This window comes from Hippoglossus hippoglossus, chromosome 10 (genome assembly GCF_009819705.1).
Source record: "Hippoglossus hippoglossus isolate fHipHip1 chromosome 10, fHipHip1.pri, whole genome shotgun sequence".
Classification (NCBI taxonomy): Eukaryota; Metazoa; Chordata; class Actinopteri; order Pleuronectiformes; family Pleuronectidae; genus Hippoglossus; species Hippoglossus hippoglossus.
Window position 1 is genome coordinate 24,458,563 of NC_047160.1, and position 21,164 is coordinate 24,479,726.

At 44.3% G+C, this 21,164-nt stretch overlaps 1 protein-coding gene across 1 annotated transcript in view; it reads right to left on the reverse strand.

Annotated features, from left to right (window-relative positions):
* Window positions 1–19,404, reverse strand: part of ankrd50 (ankyrin repeat domain 50) — a 36,564-nt gene extending 17,160 nt beyond the window's left edge. Inside the window, exons 1-3 of the mRNA XM_034598052.1 lie at window positions 19,103–19,404; window positions 16,566–17,710; window positions 2,547–2,779 (exon numbers count right to left, since the gene is read on the reverse strand). Of these exons, the coding sequence (XP_034453943.1) occupies window positions 2,547–2,779; window positions 16,566–17,077 (745 nt within the window). The 5' untranslated portion in view covers window positions 17,078–17,710; window positions 19,103–19,404. The remainder of the gene's footprint in view (window positions 1–2,546; window positions 2,780–16,565; window positions 17,711–19,102) is intronic.
* Window positions 19,405–21,164: the final 1,760 nt, after the last annotated feature.

Below are 21,164 nucleotides of genomic sequence, written 5' to 3' on the forward strand. Positions count from 1 at the left end.
GAAAAGAGGAAGGCCACAGCTCATTGTGGCCCGGGAGCATCTCAATGCACAAACTCAATGGGAAGCGATGAAAAGCTTAAATACAGGAGATTCCAATCTAGAACAGCGTGTTTGTCCATAAAAAAAAGAGAAAACACATCCGTCCTTCACCCCTTTAAAAGCTGTTGTCGTCACATCTGATGTGCGAGTGTGGTTGTGTTCCTCTGTTCAAACGGAGGTTTTTGCCTTTGAACGCCAAATTGTCAGCCAATTGGAATAAGAGCCTGACAAAAGCTTGGCCGTCATCAAAGGGGCCAGTGGAATAAATACAAAAAAAATAAAAAAAAGGAGAAAGCGAATGAGAGCCAGTGGAACAGAAAGAAAGAAATGACAGAAGATAAGTGCAGTTTATCTGATTGTTCCAAGATGAGATTCCCTTCAAATCATATCAAAAACTAAAAAGAAACAGACAGCTCTTCAGCCACAAACAGGCAGAAACTCCCCGGGATTCTCTGAAGTGACTTACAGATAAAAAAACACTTCCTATTAGCATTTACATCTGCAGCGTGTACGGTTATATATTCCCCTGTCGATGTTAGATGCACTCCGTATAAAACCCTGCTGATTTAAAACTGTGGCCCGGGCCAGATTCAGCACGAAGTACACACACACACACACAAACACACAAACACACACTGAGGATAAACCAGCAAATACGATTAAATGCAAATTCCCGGCAAGAAGAAAGAAAAAATTTAATATAAAACTTCTTTTCTGTCAGTGGGCTGGAGGTTTTTTGGGAAAAAAAACGCTGCGAGGATGCTTCACACTGCTGCGCCTCTGATACCTGATCCAGAATCTCATCTCGCACATGGGCACTCGCGTAGGAGCTTTGATCTTGGAGGAAACGTGTGGGCGGGCATGTCTTTGCAATTACGGAGTGGGCAGCTCGAGCATCACAGCCGGTTTGTTTCGCATGAGGAACACAAAAGACTCCCGAGTTTAGTCTTTTAAACTCGGGGCTCCACCCTCTCGCTGCCACTTCTTTTTAACACCAATCGACACCGTAAGAGATCACTTCAACCATAACTCTTTCATTTACTTTGCTTTAACGTTGTTGAGTCGCGGCGTGAATCAATCCAAACGGACGCTCCGATAACGGTGATGCCAAACTGCTCCATAAAACTTCAATCAATACACAGTTGACACACATTGTAAAACATGGCTCAGGTCTAAGAGCGCATCGCAGGGCTCATTAAACCCAAACGCAGCAACGTATTCATCAATCAGTGTGGCAATTACTTTCTTGATTAATTGTTTTGTCCATAAAATGGCAAAAAATTATAAGAATCCTTATGACAAATTCCCAACTTTCTTCAAATCCCAGTCTGAGAAATATTCACCTCAAAATAATAAAAAAGTTTAAAAAGAAAAACTCATAGAGCTCATACCTCCGCCAAGGTTCAACGGTCGCCTTAAATTCAATTAAACACACACTCATAGATATCAGGCTACTAAATAGATCCATGACTTTCGACTGATATATCGTATACATTATTTTAAAATCGCCAAAAGCGGTATCGACCCCCAAAAATACATATTGGTCGAGCTTTAATACCAACCTGACGATCAAGTAACATGGGGAAGAAGAACAATTTAAATCAAGATTAGATTTTAAACTTAGCACTTAAAGATTAGCACCTCATTTCATTTGTCAAAATAATAGTAATATGACAGAAATACGACAATTCACTACTCTTATACGGCCGCAGAAGTGTTATTTAGTCAGTATACAAAAGGAAAAGTGGCTCATTCAGCCTTAAACCTGACTTCCTGCTTCTCCTCAGCGAGGAGTAGCTGACGAGCGACTGCAAACACTGCTGGGATATTACGTAATGATTTAAGGGGCGAGCCGAGGGCACGAGAAGCTCCCACGTTCAGCGCTTCAGCGAAGGTAGAGGAGGAAACACGCAGCAGAGCGAGCCTGCGGCGCAGACTTCCTCCCACACAGTCAGGTCCTCGATGAATGTTGAGCCAGCTCATCAGCACAGAGTGGGCTGCTGGCCTGACAAGGAGATAATAGCAGCCGGGTGGGTGCGGTGTCATCGGACATGAAGGAAGAGGTCTGCGGCCGTGACCCTGATCTCACCGGGCCAGGCCGAGGTGCTAGAAAACCTTCTGCATCCGTACTCTACAAACAGCTGCCACAAAAACCGAGCCACACTGCACCGCACTTTGTTTGAAGCCATAGTGATGCATCATGTTTTATATATCGGAGTGTTTCTTTAAATCAGCTCAGCTCATTTGGGATTATGCTCAGAGCCTTCCGTCCGTACTCTGCGTTCATTTCATCCTTATTTGTGCACGTCTTCTGGAAGCGTACAGATACGGACAAAACAAAGGAAATGGAGCAGAGCCACCGGAAATCATTGGAGGCATTGAAGCCAATAGTTCGAGCAAGGACGACAACAGCCCAGAGGAAGACATTTCAACAATGGCGGCACTCAAGTTTTGATCTCAATCCATCAGCCGTTTCCTTCATGGAGAGAAAAGCCGGGAGTATTTACCTGTGAAGAGTTTGGTGATGGCCTTGTTCTGTCGACGTGCGGAGCAGATGAGCAGCAGCCAGGGAGGCAGGAACTCGTGGTGGCTGGCCAGGAGCTCGGCGATGGTCCTGGGGGAGCCGGGGGGCGACCTCTGCTCCCCCTCGCCCAGCTGACAGCCTTCGTCGATGGAGTCCACGAGCAGGAAGAGGCACTGCTGAGGAGGCTTCACACTCAGGAGAGGCAGCAGGACGCACCTACGGGAAGGGAGAGAAACTTTATTATGTTTTCATCTTTACCGACTGTACCCGACAAACCAAGCAAATTACTTCTTTTCTTTTACGCAGGGCCGCAATGGCGTTTTGCTTATCAATTAATTTGTCTGTTATCTGCCTTCCGTCAGAGAAAAATGACTTCACAGAAAAACAGGTTATTTAAAGCTGCCACCTTGGGCTGCAGAAAGTAAGCACGGTACATTTGAAAAACAAATATATCAATCTAAAAACATTGCCCGTATGAGATCATGTGAGATTATATTAATTTAAATCAATGTTACCGGTGGATTTCAGCAGTGCTCGTTAGGCAAGATAACTAACTACAGTAACAATGGAGCATGGAAACATCACTTGAGCTAACAAGCTACGTTTATGTCATACTCCCTCTCCTCCTCCGTGTTAATGGTTGGGACATGTACCAAAGCAAAAATGTTGGGATGGGATATATTTGAAAGCAGAGAGATGCTCGGTGTTTGACTGCTCTTGTTTCCAGGACTGAAACTATTATTTAGTTTTGACTTATTGTGGAAGGCTTTGGTTTCATTTATCGTGGGACTTTGACACTTATTTGTATTTGCATATTTGATTATTAGTTTGGTTAAAACTTTTAGAAGGGCAATATGTTATATTTCAACTTCCAATTTGCCGTAGCAATAAAAAAAAATATTGTCGTCAACTGTCATTTGTTCTTTCTTTTAAAGAAAAACGTATACATTTAGCACCTTCGTCAGAAAAAACAAAACGATACCAAAACCTAATGTTCACGTGTTAATTGTTCCAGTAAGTTTGGCTTTAAATAGCTATTCGAAGCCGAAATTGCAAAATACAGTAAAAACTATTATGTTTCTGTCTCCTACACAACTCTAATATCATAATGTTAAGGAAGTAAAATCTCCAGTGTGTTTGGTAGAAATGAATCATAATGCGTCCATTGTTTTCCTCCCTGTGCGCGACACAAGCTTCTCTCTGGGATGTATCTGTTCGCAGCAGTTTGTCTGGTGTGATGCAACGATGACAGTCGCAGCGAAGCAAGAGAGCGACTCTCTCTCTCTCTCTCGGCTCAATAGGGAGCGAGTGTAGGCGTTTGAATATGTCTCCATCCAACCTAAACTGCATCCATTAACGGGCCCTCCAAAGTCGATGTGAGCTGAAAACATCCACAGCTGATCTACACTCATCTATAATTCAGTGGGCCGCCCCTTTTTTTTTATGTTCAACATAAACTTTGTCTGCGAGCTAAACTCTCGGCATTGAGACGATTTCAAAGTGCAAAAAGGAAAAGATGCGTTCGGCAACTATCGTGACAACTGAACACGCAAAATCAAACCTCGACAAAGCTCCTCGCTGCATTAATTATTGATGTTTGAAGACGAGCGTCCATGAAATTCAGCTCTGTGGCTCGGTTTAAATGCAACATTAACCAAAAACAAAACTTCAAGAAGGACATGGGATCACATTAACACCCACAGGAGCGAAATATCTTTTTATATTTTCATATTTTTGGTTCTGTGACATTACGTCTGTGCTGGCAGGAGTGTAACTGCCACCGACGTCCATTCAGGGGAAAGTGTAATCTCCCAAGATTCATAAAACTACTTCCAGCTCAACCGGCCGAGATAAAGGATCTGAGGATTTTATAGTGACATTTTAATCTGGGTCTGGGTTAATTAAACATTTAAAAAAGGAGATTGAACAAATCAATTAATCGACACGAAAACTTGACTCGGGAGCGGAGACGGCTTCGGGGCATGTGAGGATTTTCACGGGTAGCTATCGTGCAGATGAAGATCGGTCACCTTCCGGATGACGGGACGCTCTCTTTAACTACCACTCTTCTTTAATGGAGCTGACATGGCTTGTAAGCGTTGTCATAAAACACTAAAATACTGTTTTAATGAGACGTCCTCTGGATACTCAACAGCCTGTCACTAACCCCGTGGCTCCAGAGCTCATTGCCTTTTTAAGCATCCACCACTTTGGGCTCACATTTCAACCCAAGTTCATTATCCTGAAGTGCGAGGGAGCAGAAGTGGTGAAGGTCTGTGTGCGTTCAGTGCAGAGACAGACAAGAGGAAGACACCTTTACAACAACGTCCAGTGTTTGACTAAATGTATTTGCGTACGTTTGTAGTTTGAGGCAACAACGTACAATATGGGTCGAGTTAAACTACTTTTAAGTTTTGCAGGAAAACTCTGGATTGGAAACGGTTTTGCTGACGAGCTACAATTTCTTAGAAGTCGGAATAATGGTCGACTTATTACCAGTGAATATAAAATATGTGCATAATAATATTTCAACACAGGAGCCCAAATGATAACATCAGTCGATATGAGTCTTATTATCTATGTTTATGTTTGCAGATATAAAACCTTTTATTTTAAAGAATATTTAATGCAGACTAGATTTGTACTCTTTATTTACAATTTTAAGTTTTTTAGATCTATATATTCGGTTTTATTTGTCTCTTCTTTTTATTTACTGTTCTTTATTAGCCTCAATAACATTTCTTTGTCATAAGAGTTTTATCTTAGACTGCATTACATGATATATAATTCTTTAGTAATCACTCTGAGATGCAATTAGAGCTGCAACCAAATACAGTTTGTATTTATTAAGCTGCTAATTCTTTTGTTTTTTATTAATTGAATGATTTCAGTGTAAAATTGTTTTAACACTGGTATCAGGTACCTGAAGCAACTTCTGCCAATCACCATTGTTGTTTCGACAAACTTCACTTTGTGATGAAGAAAAGCAGCAAATTCTCACTTTTCAGAATGACTGAATAAAAAGGTTGTTGATCGTTGTTGTCTTCCATTAACTTTTCAGCACTTGACACAATCCAGCGCAGTTTAACCTGTTTCGGCAAAGCCTCAACAATCTTCAGCTCGTATTCATAACTTTCTCTCAGCAGGAAATGAAAGCGGCGTTAAGTCTCTCCAACCCTCCACGCTCCTCCGTCATGATGCTGCTCAGCCTTTCAGAAACACGGTCAATCACTGCTTCTGATGTCCGCGGCCCCGCAGAGAACCTGCGGTGCCATCTGGGAGCCTCGCCAAAAGGAATGTCCATCCACGGGGGTGACTGTGAGCGAGTGTGTGCGTGAATGGTGTCTGAGGCCACGCTGCCTACTGAGACAATCAAATCCACAGTGACAGCAAGTGGGCAAAACAAAGGGCCTTTCTTCTCCAACAATTCAGCTACTTTCAGGGCTGTCAAAGAGTCAAAAGACAAGAGCCGCGGACAAAGAAAACTCCCTGGGACGCGGGAGATGGAGAGAGAATCAGCTCAGGGAAAAGCAGATTTAGTTTGCATCACAAACCTGCAGCACCTGAGCCAGAGAATTAAAAGGGAATCAGCCACACACAACGCGACTTTGGTTCTCACTCAGATCCTCAGCATATTGCTCAAGTTAACGCCGATTGCTATTTGAGACAAGAAAGGGTGGAGAGGGGTGTGTGTGTGTCAGATGCATCCGATGCACTCGCCATCTGTCATTCTGAGCGGCCGCCGCTCCACAATGTGCAAAGTGAGGGTTTCAGTGTGACGTTTAGTGGAGATGTCTGGGCCGCGCCGGGCTCCGAGCCAGAGTCTTACAAATTTACACAGCTCACTTTTTAGAGCGGGCGCGGGGCCTGAGATCCACACCACAGAACCAAACATCACCGCACACACACACTCACACGTAAACACCGACCGGGACGCGGCACAAGGGGTGAAATATACAACCCAATGTGTGGTCCTGACACGGCTCCGCTGAATGGAAAAAAAAACGGCGAGCAGGTGATCCTGACAAAGCTTTCCGCCGTTGCCGATCGAAAACCAGATGTCTTTTCATTAGCGGAACGTCCATCTCTTCATTTAGCATCGGGTCAATGTGGAGGAGGCCTGCTCAGCGTCTTTGTGAAGTCAGGAGAGCTTAGTGCCGCAGCGCCGGACGACAGCAGCTGACTCAGGCTCCAGCAAAGTGAAGGAGATGAGTATCTGGCGGCTTCTTACTTATACGATTCTTACATTATGCATAAAGGTGTCGCAATCACAGTCTTGTTGAAAGTAATCACACTGACAACAGGAACAACTACTGGCTGTTTGCTCCGCTTTGCTTCTCCGTCTGTTTTCATCTCGCTCCAGTTTCCATTTAATCTGCGGAACTAAAGCTTCATGACAGTTTTTTGCATCGACTAAAGCTTCTTATTCAAAGTATATATTTTTTTACAAATCAATGGTTTTAGTTACACAGGAGCCCAGCTGCACTCACACGACATATATACATGAGTTTGTGCTGAGTCTTTTTCATTAGACAGATAAACCTCTGAGGATGTGAACACGGCAGCGGTAAATTAGTTTCTCTCCAAAAACACAGAAACAGCCTTTATAGTAATTTGTTCATAACGACTGTAAAAAAAAAAAAAAAAAAATCTGATTGTGCTTAAACAATTACATCATGTCTAGACGCAAATGAGTTTAAAACCCATGGCGACATTATTCCAACAATGCAAAGAGTTTAACAACTTCTCCTCGCTTCGGTATTTCTTACATGAGCAGCTTTAGGTTTTAAGAGAGACGGCTTCAGTTTGGAATATTTTAATCTCTGGCCCAGTTCAATCCTGAGAGATCCAATCACACGTGTACAGCCCTTAAGTCCGTCTGTGCACACCTGGTGTTGAAATGCATCACGGACGCGTCTTCTATGACCACGTGTGATTGGATATGAGTCTGCTGCTCTATATGCAAATAATCACTGACGTCATTCGTGTTTTTTGCGAAGACCAGATTGTGTTGTTTTACCCAGTTTGAGTTTGCAGATGTGTCACTGTGTGTGTGTGTGTGTGTGTGTGTGTGTGTGTGTGTGTGTGTGTGTGTGTGTGTGTGTGTGTGTGTGTGCCAGAGGACCAGATGGAGGAGAAGAGAGCGAGCGAACTCAGGACGGGCTAAACGAATGAATACGTGCAGCTATGAGGACAGATTTTTCTAATTTGAGCAAAGCATCAATCATTAAGTAGTGATCAGTGTTGATATTGAGGTCGTGGCCACTAACAAATCGATGTATGGACACAGAGAAGAGTCAAAATATATGAAAACAGAGAGATGCCAATCCTGAACCAACATATCCAGCCCTCCAGCACGTTTGCGCCCCTGTACGTGACCCAAAGCGAGCGTTTCCCCACACGCGCCCCAAACGCAGATCACCTCATACACCGACATCACACACCGGCACAGAAACCGATCACTTGTGAATGGTGCTCTAAGTATTTAAAAAGTGCTTGTTTCTGCCGTTCTTTAAAACGCTGGACAATGCAAGAATTTGATCTTGGCTTAATGGATTTGCACAATCAATTCCGAGCTGACTCCAGAGCAGCAGAGTGCCTCCAGCTGTCCCAGAGACTGGAGACGGTCGGGGACGGGGCGGGGCGGGGGGGGGGGGTGGATGTGAGGAGCACGCGGCAGCTAAATCTGGGGGATTCACCCACACACACACACACACACACACACACACACACTAACAAGTTCTTTCCCAAACAAGAACAAGCCCAAAGTGGTTCCTCATAATCGACCCTTCATAGTGCCCCTAAACTGAAAAATCTAAATTGATAACTGGTGATCGTTGAGATAAAGATTAAGTCTTATGATGTTTTTGATTCTCATCATCATCATCATCATGGGACTGGTCACACACAGTGATCACATTGTTTTATAGGAATTCTGGTAGAATTGACCATCTGAACTCTTGCCCCCCCCCCCCTCCCCTTTCACTGTGCCCTTAAACTGTGATCAACCCAGTAAGGCACTGAAAATAAAAGTGACCTTAGACGTAGAAGAGGACGTCGACATGTAAAAGGAAATGTATACGTCTCGTCCTGCCTCCTGCGTGCTCTACCAAGGCCGCGCCAAATTCCAGAAATGTCCCAATTTTCTGGAGCTCACGTCTGAAAACAGCTTTATTTACAATGAATGAAAGCATTCAAATTCAAACACATGTTTACTTCCATAACTCAGGCCATTAACGATTTGCACAAGTGTAAACAGGCCGGACGTCTTTTCCAGCCAGCACACATGCCTCAGATAACTATTCCAAATCCCCAAAGCTCTTCCCAACCCAGACGAGGTGTGCATTCCTGGCCAGCCATCCAACACTGTCAAAGGAATCTGAAATTTCATCCTTCTCAACCCCCTCCCTCCCTCCCTCGCTCGTCTCCCTGCCGACGCTCTCTCGCCGGGGGTTTGCCTCCAAAACGCTCCGCGGCACGGACACACGGCATCTGTGCAAAGAGGCTCGACACGTTAAAAAACACACACCTCTCGGCCAGGTTTTCTACACGTGTAAAAAAAAACCTGCAGGACGTCCAGAGCCCGGCCGAGGCCTGATTCTGAAAATACATACGAGGCTTCGTCTCAACTGAAAAGGCTTCTAGAAACAAAGGGCAGCTGTGTGAGCGCTCTGGCACGGGAAAGATCAACAATCTGGTGCTGAGGAAACCAATCATCATCAGGCGATAATCTTAATATTTGATTAAGGGAACTGAAAACATGTTTTATTTCCAATAACCGCACAAAATTTTTGCCGAAAATAGAGCGGACACATTTCTATTTTTAACCTTTGCCAAGGAGGTTTTGGTGGAAAACTTGGTGGAAAGGTGAAGTAGGAGCCAGGGAAGGACCCATTAACTTTTGGAGCAGACTGGATAAACCCATTAGGACCTGATGCAACAAAAGGCGTTTAAACTTTTCAGACGGGGTGGGACTTCTGCTCCTTTTCCTCTAGATGAGACGTTGGCACATATCTTTTATAAGATGCATTGTGGGACATGTAGTCTGTTTGTTTTTCCTCTTTCTTTAACATTACGAGGTTTTTGCTTTGTGTGTAGACTGCTAATATCTGGATTTTGTGCGGTATCAAATATTCCTTTCAACTATATACCTGCGTTTAATATGAGCATTGTATATAGCAAATGTATAAATATACAAACTCAATACGTGTACGTGAAATATGGCGATAAAGTGGCTAATCAGCTTTGGCAGAGGGAAGCGCTCAGAGTGTCCGACTACTTTCGTTTGGTTTTCTCACTGGTTTGAAATCGGCAAACCCAGTTGGAAAATGGTGACGCTGCATATTTACATCCACCAATCAGAATTCAGAAGCGTCGGCGGTAGTGAAGTTTATTTACTTGTGCTGCCGACATGGACGATGGGATCTGATGAAACCACAGCTTCACTGCGCTGATGACGCAGATAAGCTGCTTGTTTGTTGATGAATATTTAATATTGATGAGACGGTTGTCGGGGGCTTTAACCATGAAGGAAATCACTGAAGCAAACATCCTCAGCATTCACTGTTCAAAGCTTCCAAAACATTTGGATTTGCTGCTTTTATCTACTGTATTTCTGTGTGAACCGAGTATCTTCGGGTTACGGGCTGTTGGTTGGACAACATGAGCAACGTGAACACTTGACCTTTGACTCTGGGAACATATAATGCACATTTTTTAGATGCTCCATGTTTAAAAAGACTAAACTTTTGTTTGGAAATAAAGATGCAACTGTTCTTTATCCTCGTGAATGAATCTTAAGTTTAATTCTGTCTTTACGAGCCGATATACGAGCGTGAGCATCACAGTTTACGAGTACATTTATTGAGTGCGATAGAAATAATATGAATGAGTTATATATGCCCACACAGGCACGTCGGCACATCCACACAAACACAAAACACACACACACACACACACACACACACACACACACACACACACACAGGAGCCGCCAGTGGTGTGGAGACAGAGGCTGACCTCAGATTGCTGAGTCATCGTTGCAGTCGCACCAGCGCCGCTGTTTCTCCTCATCTGCTCAACTGGAGTTGATGCGTCACGCTGAGTCTTTTTTTTTTTTTTTTGCTTTCGGTAAAATGTGGCCCTAATCGGCTGCAGGTTTTTCCACAGCCGTGCACCACATGAAAAGGCACCGGGGCCGCTTTCATTTAGCGTCTCTTAACCCCAATAAGAAGAGCCGCCCAACGTGCAACAGTTAAAAAGTCAACACAATGAGATGAGGGGGGAGAGAAACTACAGAGCTCCGTCATCATCATATAAAATCATGTCGTGGTTGGTTTCACTTCAGACTGAAATGTGTCCAAACGAGAACAACAGGCACGTTGGTGAACGAACTGTTTTCACTTACGTCACGTTATTACAGGGTTTCTCTCACTTAGGTCAACATTAGACCACAGGACGTCACGTCACCGCTGTAAACATCTTCGTTATATTTATATCTCCACACCTCACAGTTTCCTACATTACAAGAGCAAAATAGAATGTAACTCAAACCAAGACCCAACAGTATCATTAAATTTAATCAAGCTGCACCGAATGGCACAAACTCAGATATCAGTCACATAAATGTCCCTTTTTTCATCAAGATGCAAAATGATTCCCCTGGAAATTCAGTGCAAATGTCCAAAAAAATGCTATGTTGAAAGTGATTGAAAAACTGATGCGTTCATTCTGGGGCCTCTGTTCCAAATCTTCCACTGAGTTCAATCGGTTCAGTAGATTTTGTGCAATCCTGCTAAAAGACAAACAGCAATGAAAACAACTGGAAGTCACTTATCAAACAGTGTTTTTTCAAAAGTTTGCTGTGAGCCGATAACTTAAAAGAAGCCGATATTTATGTTCACAGAGTTGTCATTTACTTTTAACTGTTTGGAGTTTAAACAAAGGCGCTATATAAATGAATTTATCATTATTAAAACGAGAAAAGATCTAATTTGCTTTGATTGTGTATCTGAATTATCAACAGTAGTTTGGAACAAAGTGACGAACAAACCTAAAGAAACGTTTGATGTGGCTGCCGGGAAATTAGCATTTTGAATCATCTTGTATAAAAATATCAGGATCATATTCTCCCTCGTGCTCACTGAGGGAATAAAACCACTGCCGAGGAACTTTTCAAATTCAAGCCATGGTCATTCATCATATGTGAAGCCTGTGCCCTTTACAGAAGAAATAGAAACTTGTCTCATGCTGCTCGGTGGCGAACAGCCCGACAGCACATCCACAAAAAGTCACACCTACACTAAAAGGCAGCTTTGTCCCATCAGCAAAAAAAAGAAAACCCTGTAGCCTTTAGTTTGACCCACATGACTGAGTTAATTCCACCTATTTGAAGCTCCCCCCTTTGTCCTAAAGGGAGAAAGTAAAGCACGTTGGACGACAGGCGGCTGACTGCTCGTTTTAAAACTCTCAAATTCATTCTGGGTCCAGTCACAACACGGCAGTGGCCTTTGATAAGGCTAATGACACAGAGGAATGTGCTTTGTCTGGAAATAAAATCCTTGACGATGCCCTCCAAGTACCAACGCTGCGAGATAGCAGCGACGGCAATGAGTTTGACCCGTCTGAGCAGGCGAGGCGATGCACCACGTTCATCGTTTGAACAAGACGTCAGTTCCTGCTACGCCACGGCAGAAGAAAGTCAAACTGAAAGGTGAAACTGGCTTTTATCTGCAGAACCGGGGCTCATGACCTTTGCTGGCAGGAATCTGTCCGACTAATGCATCACGTGACTTTTAGTGGTAGATGAAACGGAAAGGCAGCTCGGTGAAGGCTCGGTGATAAATGACAGATATCAATATCGGGATAAGTACAGTTTCAGATGTTGATTTGTTCCATAAAATGATAAAAGAAATGTGTTGCGTCGAGATTTATTACAGTACGTCAAATTCTGCATGTGCAGAGAAATTCCTCTTTTGAAGAATAACATTTTGTAGAATAATAAAATATTATAATTTCCCCTAAAATATGATTCTGCTGAAAACCAATAAATTATTATATTTCACAGCTCAGCCCAACAACCACGTTTCCAAATATAAAGTTCTGCTCACACTACGAATGCTGATTTCATGAGTTGAACTTTAAATATTTTACACTTAAATAAATTAGAATGTGACTGTTGGACAATAAAGAGGATTTAATAGAAGTTCAGAGAGATTGTTATAATATTGTACTACATTATATCATTGATGTACTACACTATTTAAAGTTACTACATTACTACTACAGATACTAGTGCTACTACTGACACTACTATATAAACTTTTTGACGTTTACAAATCCAGATTGTGCAGATAACTTGTGATAAGCTGTAAAATATGTTGCATTTTTACCACACAAACTATAAAATAATTCAAATTAAGTAACTTACTCAAGCTACTAAACTACAGCACTGAGTACATCTGTCTTTTAATAAGTACTTTTACTAACATTTACACTTTTGCTGACGACTTCTGATGTTAGATTTCATATCGTTTGGCTGTTTTCATCTACAATGCTACGCGGTGATAAAACCACAGAACTGAGGTAAAACAAATGCAGCAATAAAACGTGCAAACAAGTGTGAGGGGATTTATAGACTCAGATTTAAAGTGTAGACAGTCTGGTTATCTCTGGCTGCAGACGTACACACGGGAAAAGGCAACGATCAGGCTGCACAGCGTGGACGTAAAACCCCGTGTCTGAACCAGTTTCAATGCATTAACACACGACTGATTACTATCAACAAACAGAGCTGTTTGTCTTTGACCAGGCTAAAGAATTTGGCAGGGCCTCATGCATTCAGCCACCAGCTAACCTTTCAAATCACAGCTGGAAGAGGGCTGGGTTTTTTCGGGGGTGGGGGGATTAAAACATCTGTGTCAGAAAGACTTTAAAATAGCATGTGAGTACAGTCGGTGAGTCAAAAAGTCTTAGAAGTCATGAAAAAAAACTGTGTTTATCTGAATAATTGTGAACAAGGTTTTGTGTGTTTGTTACAGCGGCAGCTCTTCTGGTTCAGGAAGCCGGGGATCATGGGTAATATCCACAGTCAGAGCTCCTCTAAACACAATTATGGGCTGTGTCCATAGTGAGTTTGCCATTTTGCAGTGCTGTATGAATGTTGGATTTAATTTTGTGTGCCATATATAGCGCACTCACTGTTTCCCACAATGCATCGTGAAAAGCACAACCGATGGTCACTAACCGAGCAGCATATCCCATCATGCATTGTGCTCGCGGCAGAGAGACGAGAGGAGAAAGAGCAACAGGAACAGACCGACCCGTCTTATAAATGTAAATACGAGCAGAGCAGCTCATCACAGCACAAACTGAGACAAACAAGTGTATTTCTACATTTAAACACATTCATTCAACATGTTTTTTTTTTACCTAAAAGTGTAAAATAAACATTTAAAAGCTACTGCAGATCTTCGGACGGGAAATATTGTTGTTGTTGTTGTTCGTTTAAATCCTGCGACAATGACGTAATTACCTGCAGAGAGAAAATGCGCCGAGACGTGTCTGAAGGCGTTTTTGTTCTTTAGCCAATGAGCTCACTTTATAGTCCTCTACATAGAAGACACTGGTTAGTAAAGTGGGGGTTAGGGATTGGGTGATTTCGAACACAGCCCTTAAACTTAAACTAATTGCCGGGACAAGGAGTGAATTAATCACCACGTGTGGCAGCAGAGGGCGCTGTACAAAGTTGCGTAGTGTTGCTTTAAGTAAATTAAACTTGTTTAACTATCAAGTACAGTCTGTCCAATCAAAATAAAGCATGCAGCCCTCTTTGAATCTTTATCCTTGATATAAATTAGTGTTCGAATAATAGCGAAACTTTTACATGCATCTATATCTTTCATTTTTCTTAAGTCACTGCCAGATAGAGTCGACAATCTCGACTTCCTGAAACCAGATAGCATCTAGAACGGCAGGGGAGCCGTTAAGATTATCAGTGTACAACAGTGCCTGGGATGCTTTTACACCTGAGATGGCGATAAGGCATTTGCACAACTGCTTTTGTGCCTCGCAAACAAAACAGGCCGGCGGCGATAAGCACGCCGTCTTTGTTGCCGACAAATTCATGGCCCGAGGGGACGAATGCAACGGAGTCTTTTCCTTCGCGAGGCAGCGTCGAGGTCATGCGACCGTCTCAGGCGGACGGACCCTCTGACATGCAGCGTGACACAGAGCAGAGCTGAAGTGAGAAGTCCGACTCCGCTGGGGCCCGCTCGATTGTTTATGTCCCCACGATAACCTGCCTTTTATCTGAGAGGGTCAAACTGAAGTCAGAGTCGCCGGTGCCGGCCGCGTGATTACCAGCAGATGACAAGAGGAGCTCTCACTTCCTTGAGAACAAGTGTGTTTCGGAAAAAAAAGAAAAAGAAAAGAGGAGCGCAGGTTGAGCTGTTGACTCTGGTGAGCATTTAAAAAAAATGATTTACCTTGCTGAACGTTTGACCTACTTCTGCTCCTCCTCCCCGCCCGGTGTGTGATGTGGCGATGGTGCAATAAGCGTCACCAGATGGCCAGACAAGAAACGTGAGTGTGTGTGAGTGTGTGTGTGTTCAGTGCTGCATTCCAGCCTGTGTTGCACAGACTGCCTGACCTAAACTGTGAAGACAAGTCGTGCAACTAACCCACATGCACACACACAAGCTCACGTGCAGCGCCCCTTTAAGCCTGCGTCTACAATAACAGTCTCGATCACGTTACATGCCCGGGCACGGCGCTGGAAGTCCGCAGGCCGACTGTACTTCAGTTTCACATCCTCGTTCAGGTCAACCGGGCGACTCAAGTCAACCGGTGAGTCGGTCGAGGTTCAACGCTGCTCACCCACGAGTCCTCCGCCACCTGAGCTCGGCAGTGACTTAAAAATATCTGACCTTTCATGAATCAGGGACCCAGGGAGGGACAGTCCCACCCAGCATGTCCCACCAGGGGGGAAAACCAACAAAACCATGACATCAAATGAGTGGAGAGGCTGCTGAGGCGGAGCTATGCGCTGAGTGTGAGCGGCAGTAAAAAAAAAAAAAAACAGGGGAGGGGGTGCATCAGGGTCAGGAGGTGGAGAGGGAAGAGAGAGGGGGAGGGGCTGGCTTTGCATTTTACATTTCAGGCCAAAGCAAATTCTTGGATTTCCAACAATACCTGGAACTGACAGAGTCAATCACCAACTGCCTGAGAGGAGCTGCAACATTTCATTCTTTAAAACGAGTCCCACAGAGCAAATGTATGAACAAGCCGGATGATTTCATCTCCTGCTGCAAAAGGCAATTGTTGCTATTAACTATAAATCTGATGATTTATTTTTTTTAATCGCTATAAAATGTTATAAAATAGTGAAGAATGAAGTTAATAACGTAAAATGTTAGATTTAAGACACAAGATCCGCTGAGTTGCCCTTCTCATAGAGAAAAGTGCTGCACATAGATGCAGTGTATGACTGTGTGTGAATGTAAAACTGTTCTGTAAAGAGCTTTGAGTGTCATCAAGACGAGAAAAGATCTATATCAATACAGAGCATTTAGCATTTAGCTAATCCAGACAGTGAGGGAGCAGGAAACTGCACATTAATGCATTTTGTGGATTGATAACTGATCATTGCCGAATCCCTTTCCTGTCAATCCACTAATTGTCAGCAATAACTTCAGAGACGACTTCTTCCTCCGCTGTAACAAGGAGGGTGAGGAGGAAGAAGAAGGGTAAAGAGGAAGAGGAGAGTAAAGAGAAAGACAAAAGGGGAGGAGGTGGATGAAGAGGAAGAGGAATGTAAAGTGTACATGAAAGGTCAAGAGGAAGACAAAGGTAAAGAGGAAGAGGAAGGTAGAGTGGAAGAGGAGGATAAAGAGGATGAGGAGGGTAAATAGGAAGAGGAGGGTTAAGAAGAAGGTAGAGAGGAAGAGAAAGGTAAACAGGAAGAGGAGGGTAAAGAGGACGAGCAGTGTGATGGTGTCCTCACCTCTTGAAAGCCTCGGTGGGGTTCCTCTCACACTCTCCAGGCTGCAGACAGCTCTGCACCGCCGGGTCACGCACCTTCTCCTCGTATCCCTGCAGCTGCCCGCTGCGGCAGATCTGACCCACCAGGCCGCGGACGAAGCCGCCGACGCACAGCGTGTCCGAGTCGTCCGCCCGGCAGAAGTGGTACGCCAGGCTTTGCTGGTGCAGGCCGCGGTGGCTTCCCTGCGCAGACGTGGGCCACAACAGCTCCGTGCACAGCGCCGTCTTCCCGCTGCCCGGCCCTCCCACCAGCAACACCCCCCAGGAGCTACCTGACTTTGCAGATCCCGCTGTGAGGCTACCGGGAGTGGACGCACCCCCGCTGGGCGCCGGCGGCTGCTGCTGCTGCTTGCTGGGAGTGCTGGTCACTCCACTGAGGTTGTTGGTTTTCTCCTGGAGGCAATGCTGGATCTTGTGGAAGACCCACTCCCGGCAGTAAAAGCGCTTCCCCTGCAGCAAACTGGTTTGGGCCATTGTGATCTTGTGCTGCTGTTCCAGCTATTCCTCCACTTCATAGGGGTCCCTTCATTCCGCCCCTCACATTTTCAACTCCAACGAGGGCCAGCTGTAAATTCGGAAATCCATTTTGCAGGCTGAAAACGTTCCCTCTCAGAAAGCAGGTTGCACTTTACCGTCCTTGGTTTTTCAACGCGAAGGAGCCAGAGTGAGTGCAACTCGAGGGAGAGAAGAGAAAAAGGAGGCGAGCTGCAGCAGATGGCGGTGAAAGCAGCGGAGGAATATCTAGGTCAAATTTAAAAAAATAAAAATAAAGAGGAAATCAAAATTGAGGCTCAAACCATAGATTTTCCACCAACTTTTTCCACAGCTTTCCCACTGGTTGAACCGAGTGCTCCTTGTTATTATGAGCGTGTTGCCTTAGCATGGCGCTGGGCATGGCAGGGCACCCGGCTCTTGAGTGCATCCGCTGGCAAACTCCAGCCACCACCGCTTGATACAATTAGCCATGGGAGTTGCTGATATATTTCCGCTGATGCATTTCAGATGCTACCGAGGGCGACCGGAGCGTGTTTCCATTACACGAGCACGAAAGACGACTGCCAGTGCAGAGTCATTTTCTCCAATAACATGCTCGGCCTGGCTCTTCCCCTGGAAAACAGAGACAGAAACAAAGGCTTAACGGGGACACAACTCAAAATGCAAGTTTGGGCTTAATGCTAATGCACAAACCGCAGCTTTAATTAGTCCACAGGATGTTTGTTAATGCACGATTGACATTGTCTTGAACCAGAAAACACTAAACAACCACACGAGGAGACATTAGTAAGCCTTTAAAAAACAAATCCCTGTGTAAGCTGCAGCCCGCTGACGTGAGTTATTGTGATGCACAAACTGCAGAGAAGGGTTAACGCTTCTCCTGCAGCGACCCGACGGTGGGCGAGGGGATTTTTTCGCTGCTCTTTTATCCTCCACAACCCAAAACAGGGCCGACAGCCGCCACTGCAACTAAACTCTTGGCAAAGGGTTCGTCCAGTTTCTCTCAGTCTATCCACTGATCCCCCCCCCCCCCCACCACCACCTTCCTTCCTATGTGGCTTTAAATCCCAAACAGTGCACATCCGTCCTGAACTCCAGCAGGGAAACGAGAAAAAAGAAAGTCCAAATGAGAGGAAGAGAGAGAGAGAGAGAGAGAGAGAGAGAGAGAGAGAGAGAGGGGGGGGTCCCTCTTTTCCTGCACTCACAGGGGTCGCTCGCTCACATGGGTGGAAGTGGAAGTGGAAGGTGACCCCACCTCTGAAACGGGGGTTTTTAACAAACCCTTTAACAAGGTGGCAGGAGTTCACCAGAGGGAGACACGTGATGCTCGGTGATCAGGACTGTGGATCTTTACTGGGAGTCACATGCAGGCTCCTTCGAATCTGATTTACGGCTCTTCTATGAAGAAATGCAGTTTTCATTGTGGCCCCTTCATCACTGTCTCCTGCTGCTTCTGGAGCAAAATGCAAATATGCCACAGCCCAGACACACACACACGCACACGCGCACGCACGCGCACGCACGCACGCACAGTCATCAGTCTTGCTGGGTAGTTTGTAATGCTGCCAAATAACACGAGCTTCTATAGATCTGCACCCACCTGTCTACAAAACAACACAACTCTGCAGAATAGAACGTGCATGGATGTAAATATAGTGTGTGTGTGTGTGTGTGTCTGTGGGTGTGCGTGTGCGTGTGTGTGTCTCCAGTTGACTGAGAAGGCAAGTCTTTTGTATGAGCGGACTAACCTCACCCATTTCACATGGGGAAACAATTCGCACCTATGGGGGGGAGCTTTACAAATAAAACGCGCAACCGTGTTCACGAGCAGTGTTCCGGGGGAGAAGCCGCCGGAGATCAAACGGAACCGAGCCGCGTCGCTACATTGTAACACAACTGCTCCGTAAACTTCAATCGCGCCGCCCGCTCCAGTGTTGTCGCCCCAGTTTGAAACGTCTCTCTCGGGTTCTCCTCTCGGGTTCTCCTCTCGGGTTCTCCTCTCACCTCCTCGCGGCTCCGCTCGCTGGGCGGCTTCCTGCAGGTCCGTGCCGCCGCTGCCGCTCGCTGGTGCAGTGTCGGTGGTTCGAGTCCACGTTGAATGTGTAAAAAAAAAAGCCCCGCAGATGAACCGGTGGTTTGCTCCGCTGCGATTCAAGGCTCCGAACCCAGCGAGAGAGCGACGTCTTCCCTTTGAATCACTGGTTTGTGTCGGCGGCTCCTCCTGCTGCACACACACACTCTCACACACACACACACACACAAACACACTCCGCCTCCAACACACTCCGCATCTCTCTCCACGCACACACACACAGCATTCAGCCGCGCAACGCCTTATGGGAGTTGGAGTTCTAACTCCTTGTGGCCATTAGTTATAATATATATACGATTTATTTATTTATTTCGAACATGTAAATAAAGAAAAGACAAATTATACAAACAAGTTTAAAAAAAGTTTTATTTACAAACTGATTAGGGAAAATGTGGACATACATGGACATATATGATATGAGATAGGATATACATAATATGATATATGATATACGAGATGTTAAGATAAATGATATATTTTACATGTTATATGATGTATAATATATGATATAAGATATTGTATTACTTATTAGATATGATATATTATATGATATACATTATAGGATAAGAAAATATTATATATGATGTATAAATATGAGATTTGATATGATTCATTATCCAAAATGAACACCTGTGACTAAGACTGTATTTTCCAATTGAATCTTGTTATTTAAAAAAAAAGAGAGGAAAGTCCAAAGTTCAATTCCACGTGAAATACTTTAGTCTTTAGTTGTGTTTATAACCAAAAATAACATGTGAAAGATAGTTTTATTTTCCCCAGACAAAACGTAGAGTATAAATATATCAACAAACTTTAATGTTTGTTTTTTAACATTCTGCAAGTGCCCCGCCTCCCCGGAGAGCTGCATTGATACCGAGTGGATTACGATAGAAATATGGTATTAGTCTCAAAACTCTAAATCTTGACTCTTTTTCTTCTGTCCTTGTCCCTCCACACTCTCAATGACTATTAATAATCAAATAAATCATTAAACGCAGCATCGAAAAACTGGCACTGGTCTCGCATCCCTTAATATTTATACAAATACACAATCTACACTCAGTTATTTGTGTTTATTTATGAATAAATGCACGCCGTATTAATCTGAAATGAAAACATCACTTCGCTGTTGCTTCCCGAGGTCCAGATGTTATCTGAGATGTGTTTTTCAACCTCACAGCTGACGCACCAGATGTTGTCGATGTCAGTGAGCAGCAGGCAGGTGTGTGGTTCTGGAATTAGGTTTTTACTTTCCGCTCTAATTTCAGGAGGTGTTTTTTTATTTGCAAATCTCTGTGAGTAAAGTCCACGGCGCGGATTTATTTTGACAGAGGAAACATAATCAGGATAAATAAATAAACAGATAAAAACATGCTTGTTGCTGGCCCTGTCAGGTCCGTTTTTTATTACTCAGATTATGCTGCAGCGATAACACTCGCCCCTGCAGCTAAACAACATTTGTGCTTCAGCCGCAGCTGCAGAAAAACATATTTTCTTACATTTTAAATTAAAATACCGCAGTTTGTGAATGTTTCTGTCTCTCCTCCCTCCAGCAGGGATGCACATGGGGCTGTCATGTCTGTGATGTTTTAACTGGAGGGTGCTGATGTTGGAACGTATTTAACGCCCCCTGAGGAATTCCTTCAGGGACCTTTTCTTTTAAGGGCTCGGTGCAGTACGATGGAACAGCTGACGGTTTGTTATCAGCTGATGCTGCCTCCGCTCGCATGAAAACAACCAGTGACGACTGCATGACTGGTTTTGTTTACGTGTGTGTGTGTGTGTGTGTGTGTGTGTGTGTGTGTGTGTGTGTGTGTGTCCTTTGACTGTAAATAAAGATGGACGACATCTCATCTTAATCCCAAAATTAAGTCGAACTGTCCTGGATATCGGTTCCACCGCTCCTGCTCTTTTGGCCTCGTTTGGAGTCAGAGTCTGAGCAGCAGTGACCATGGAGTGGACCTGAGGTATCGA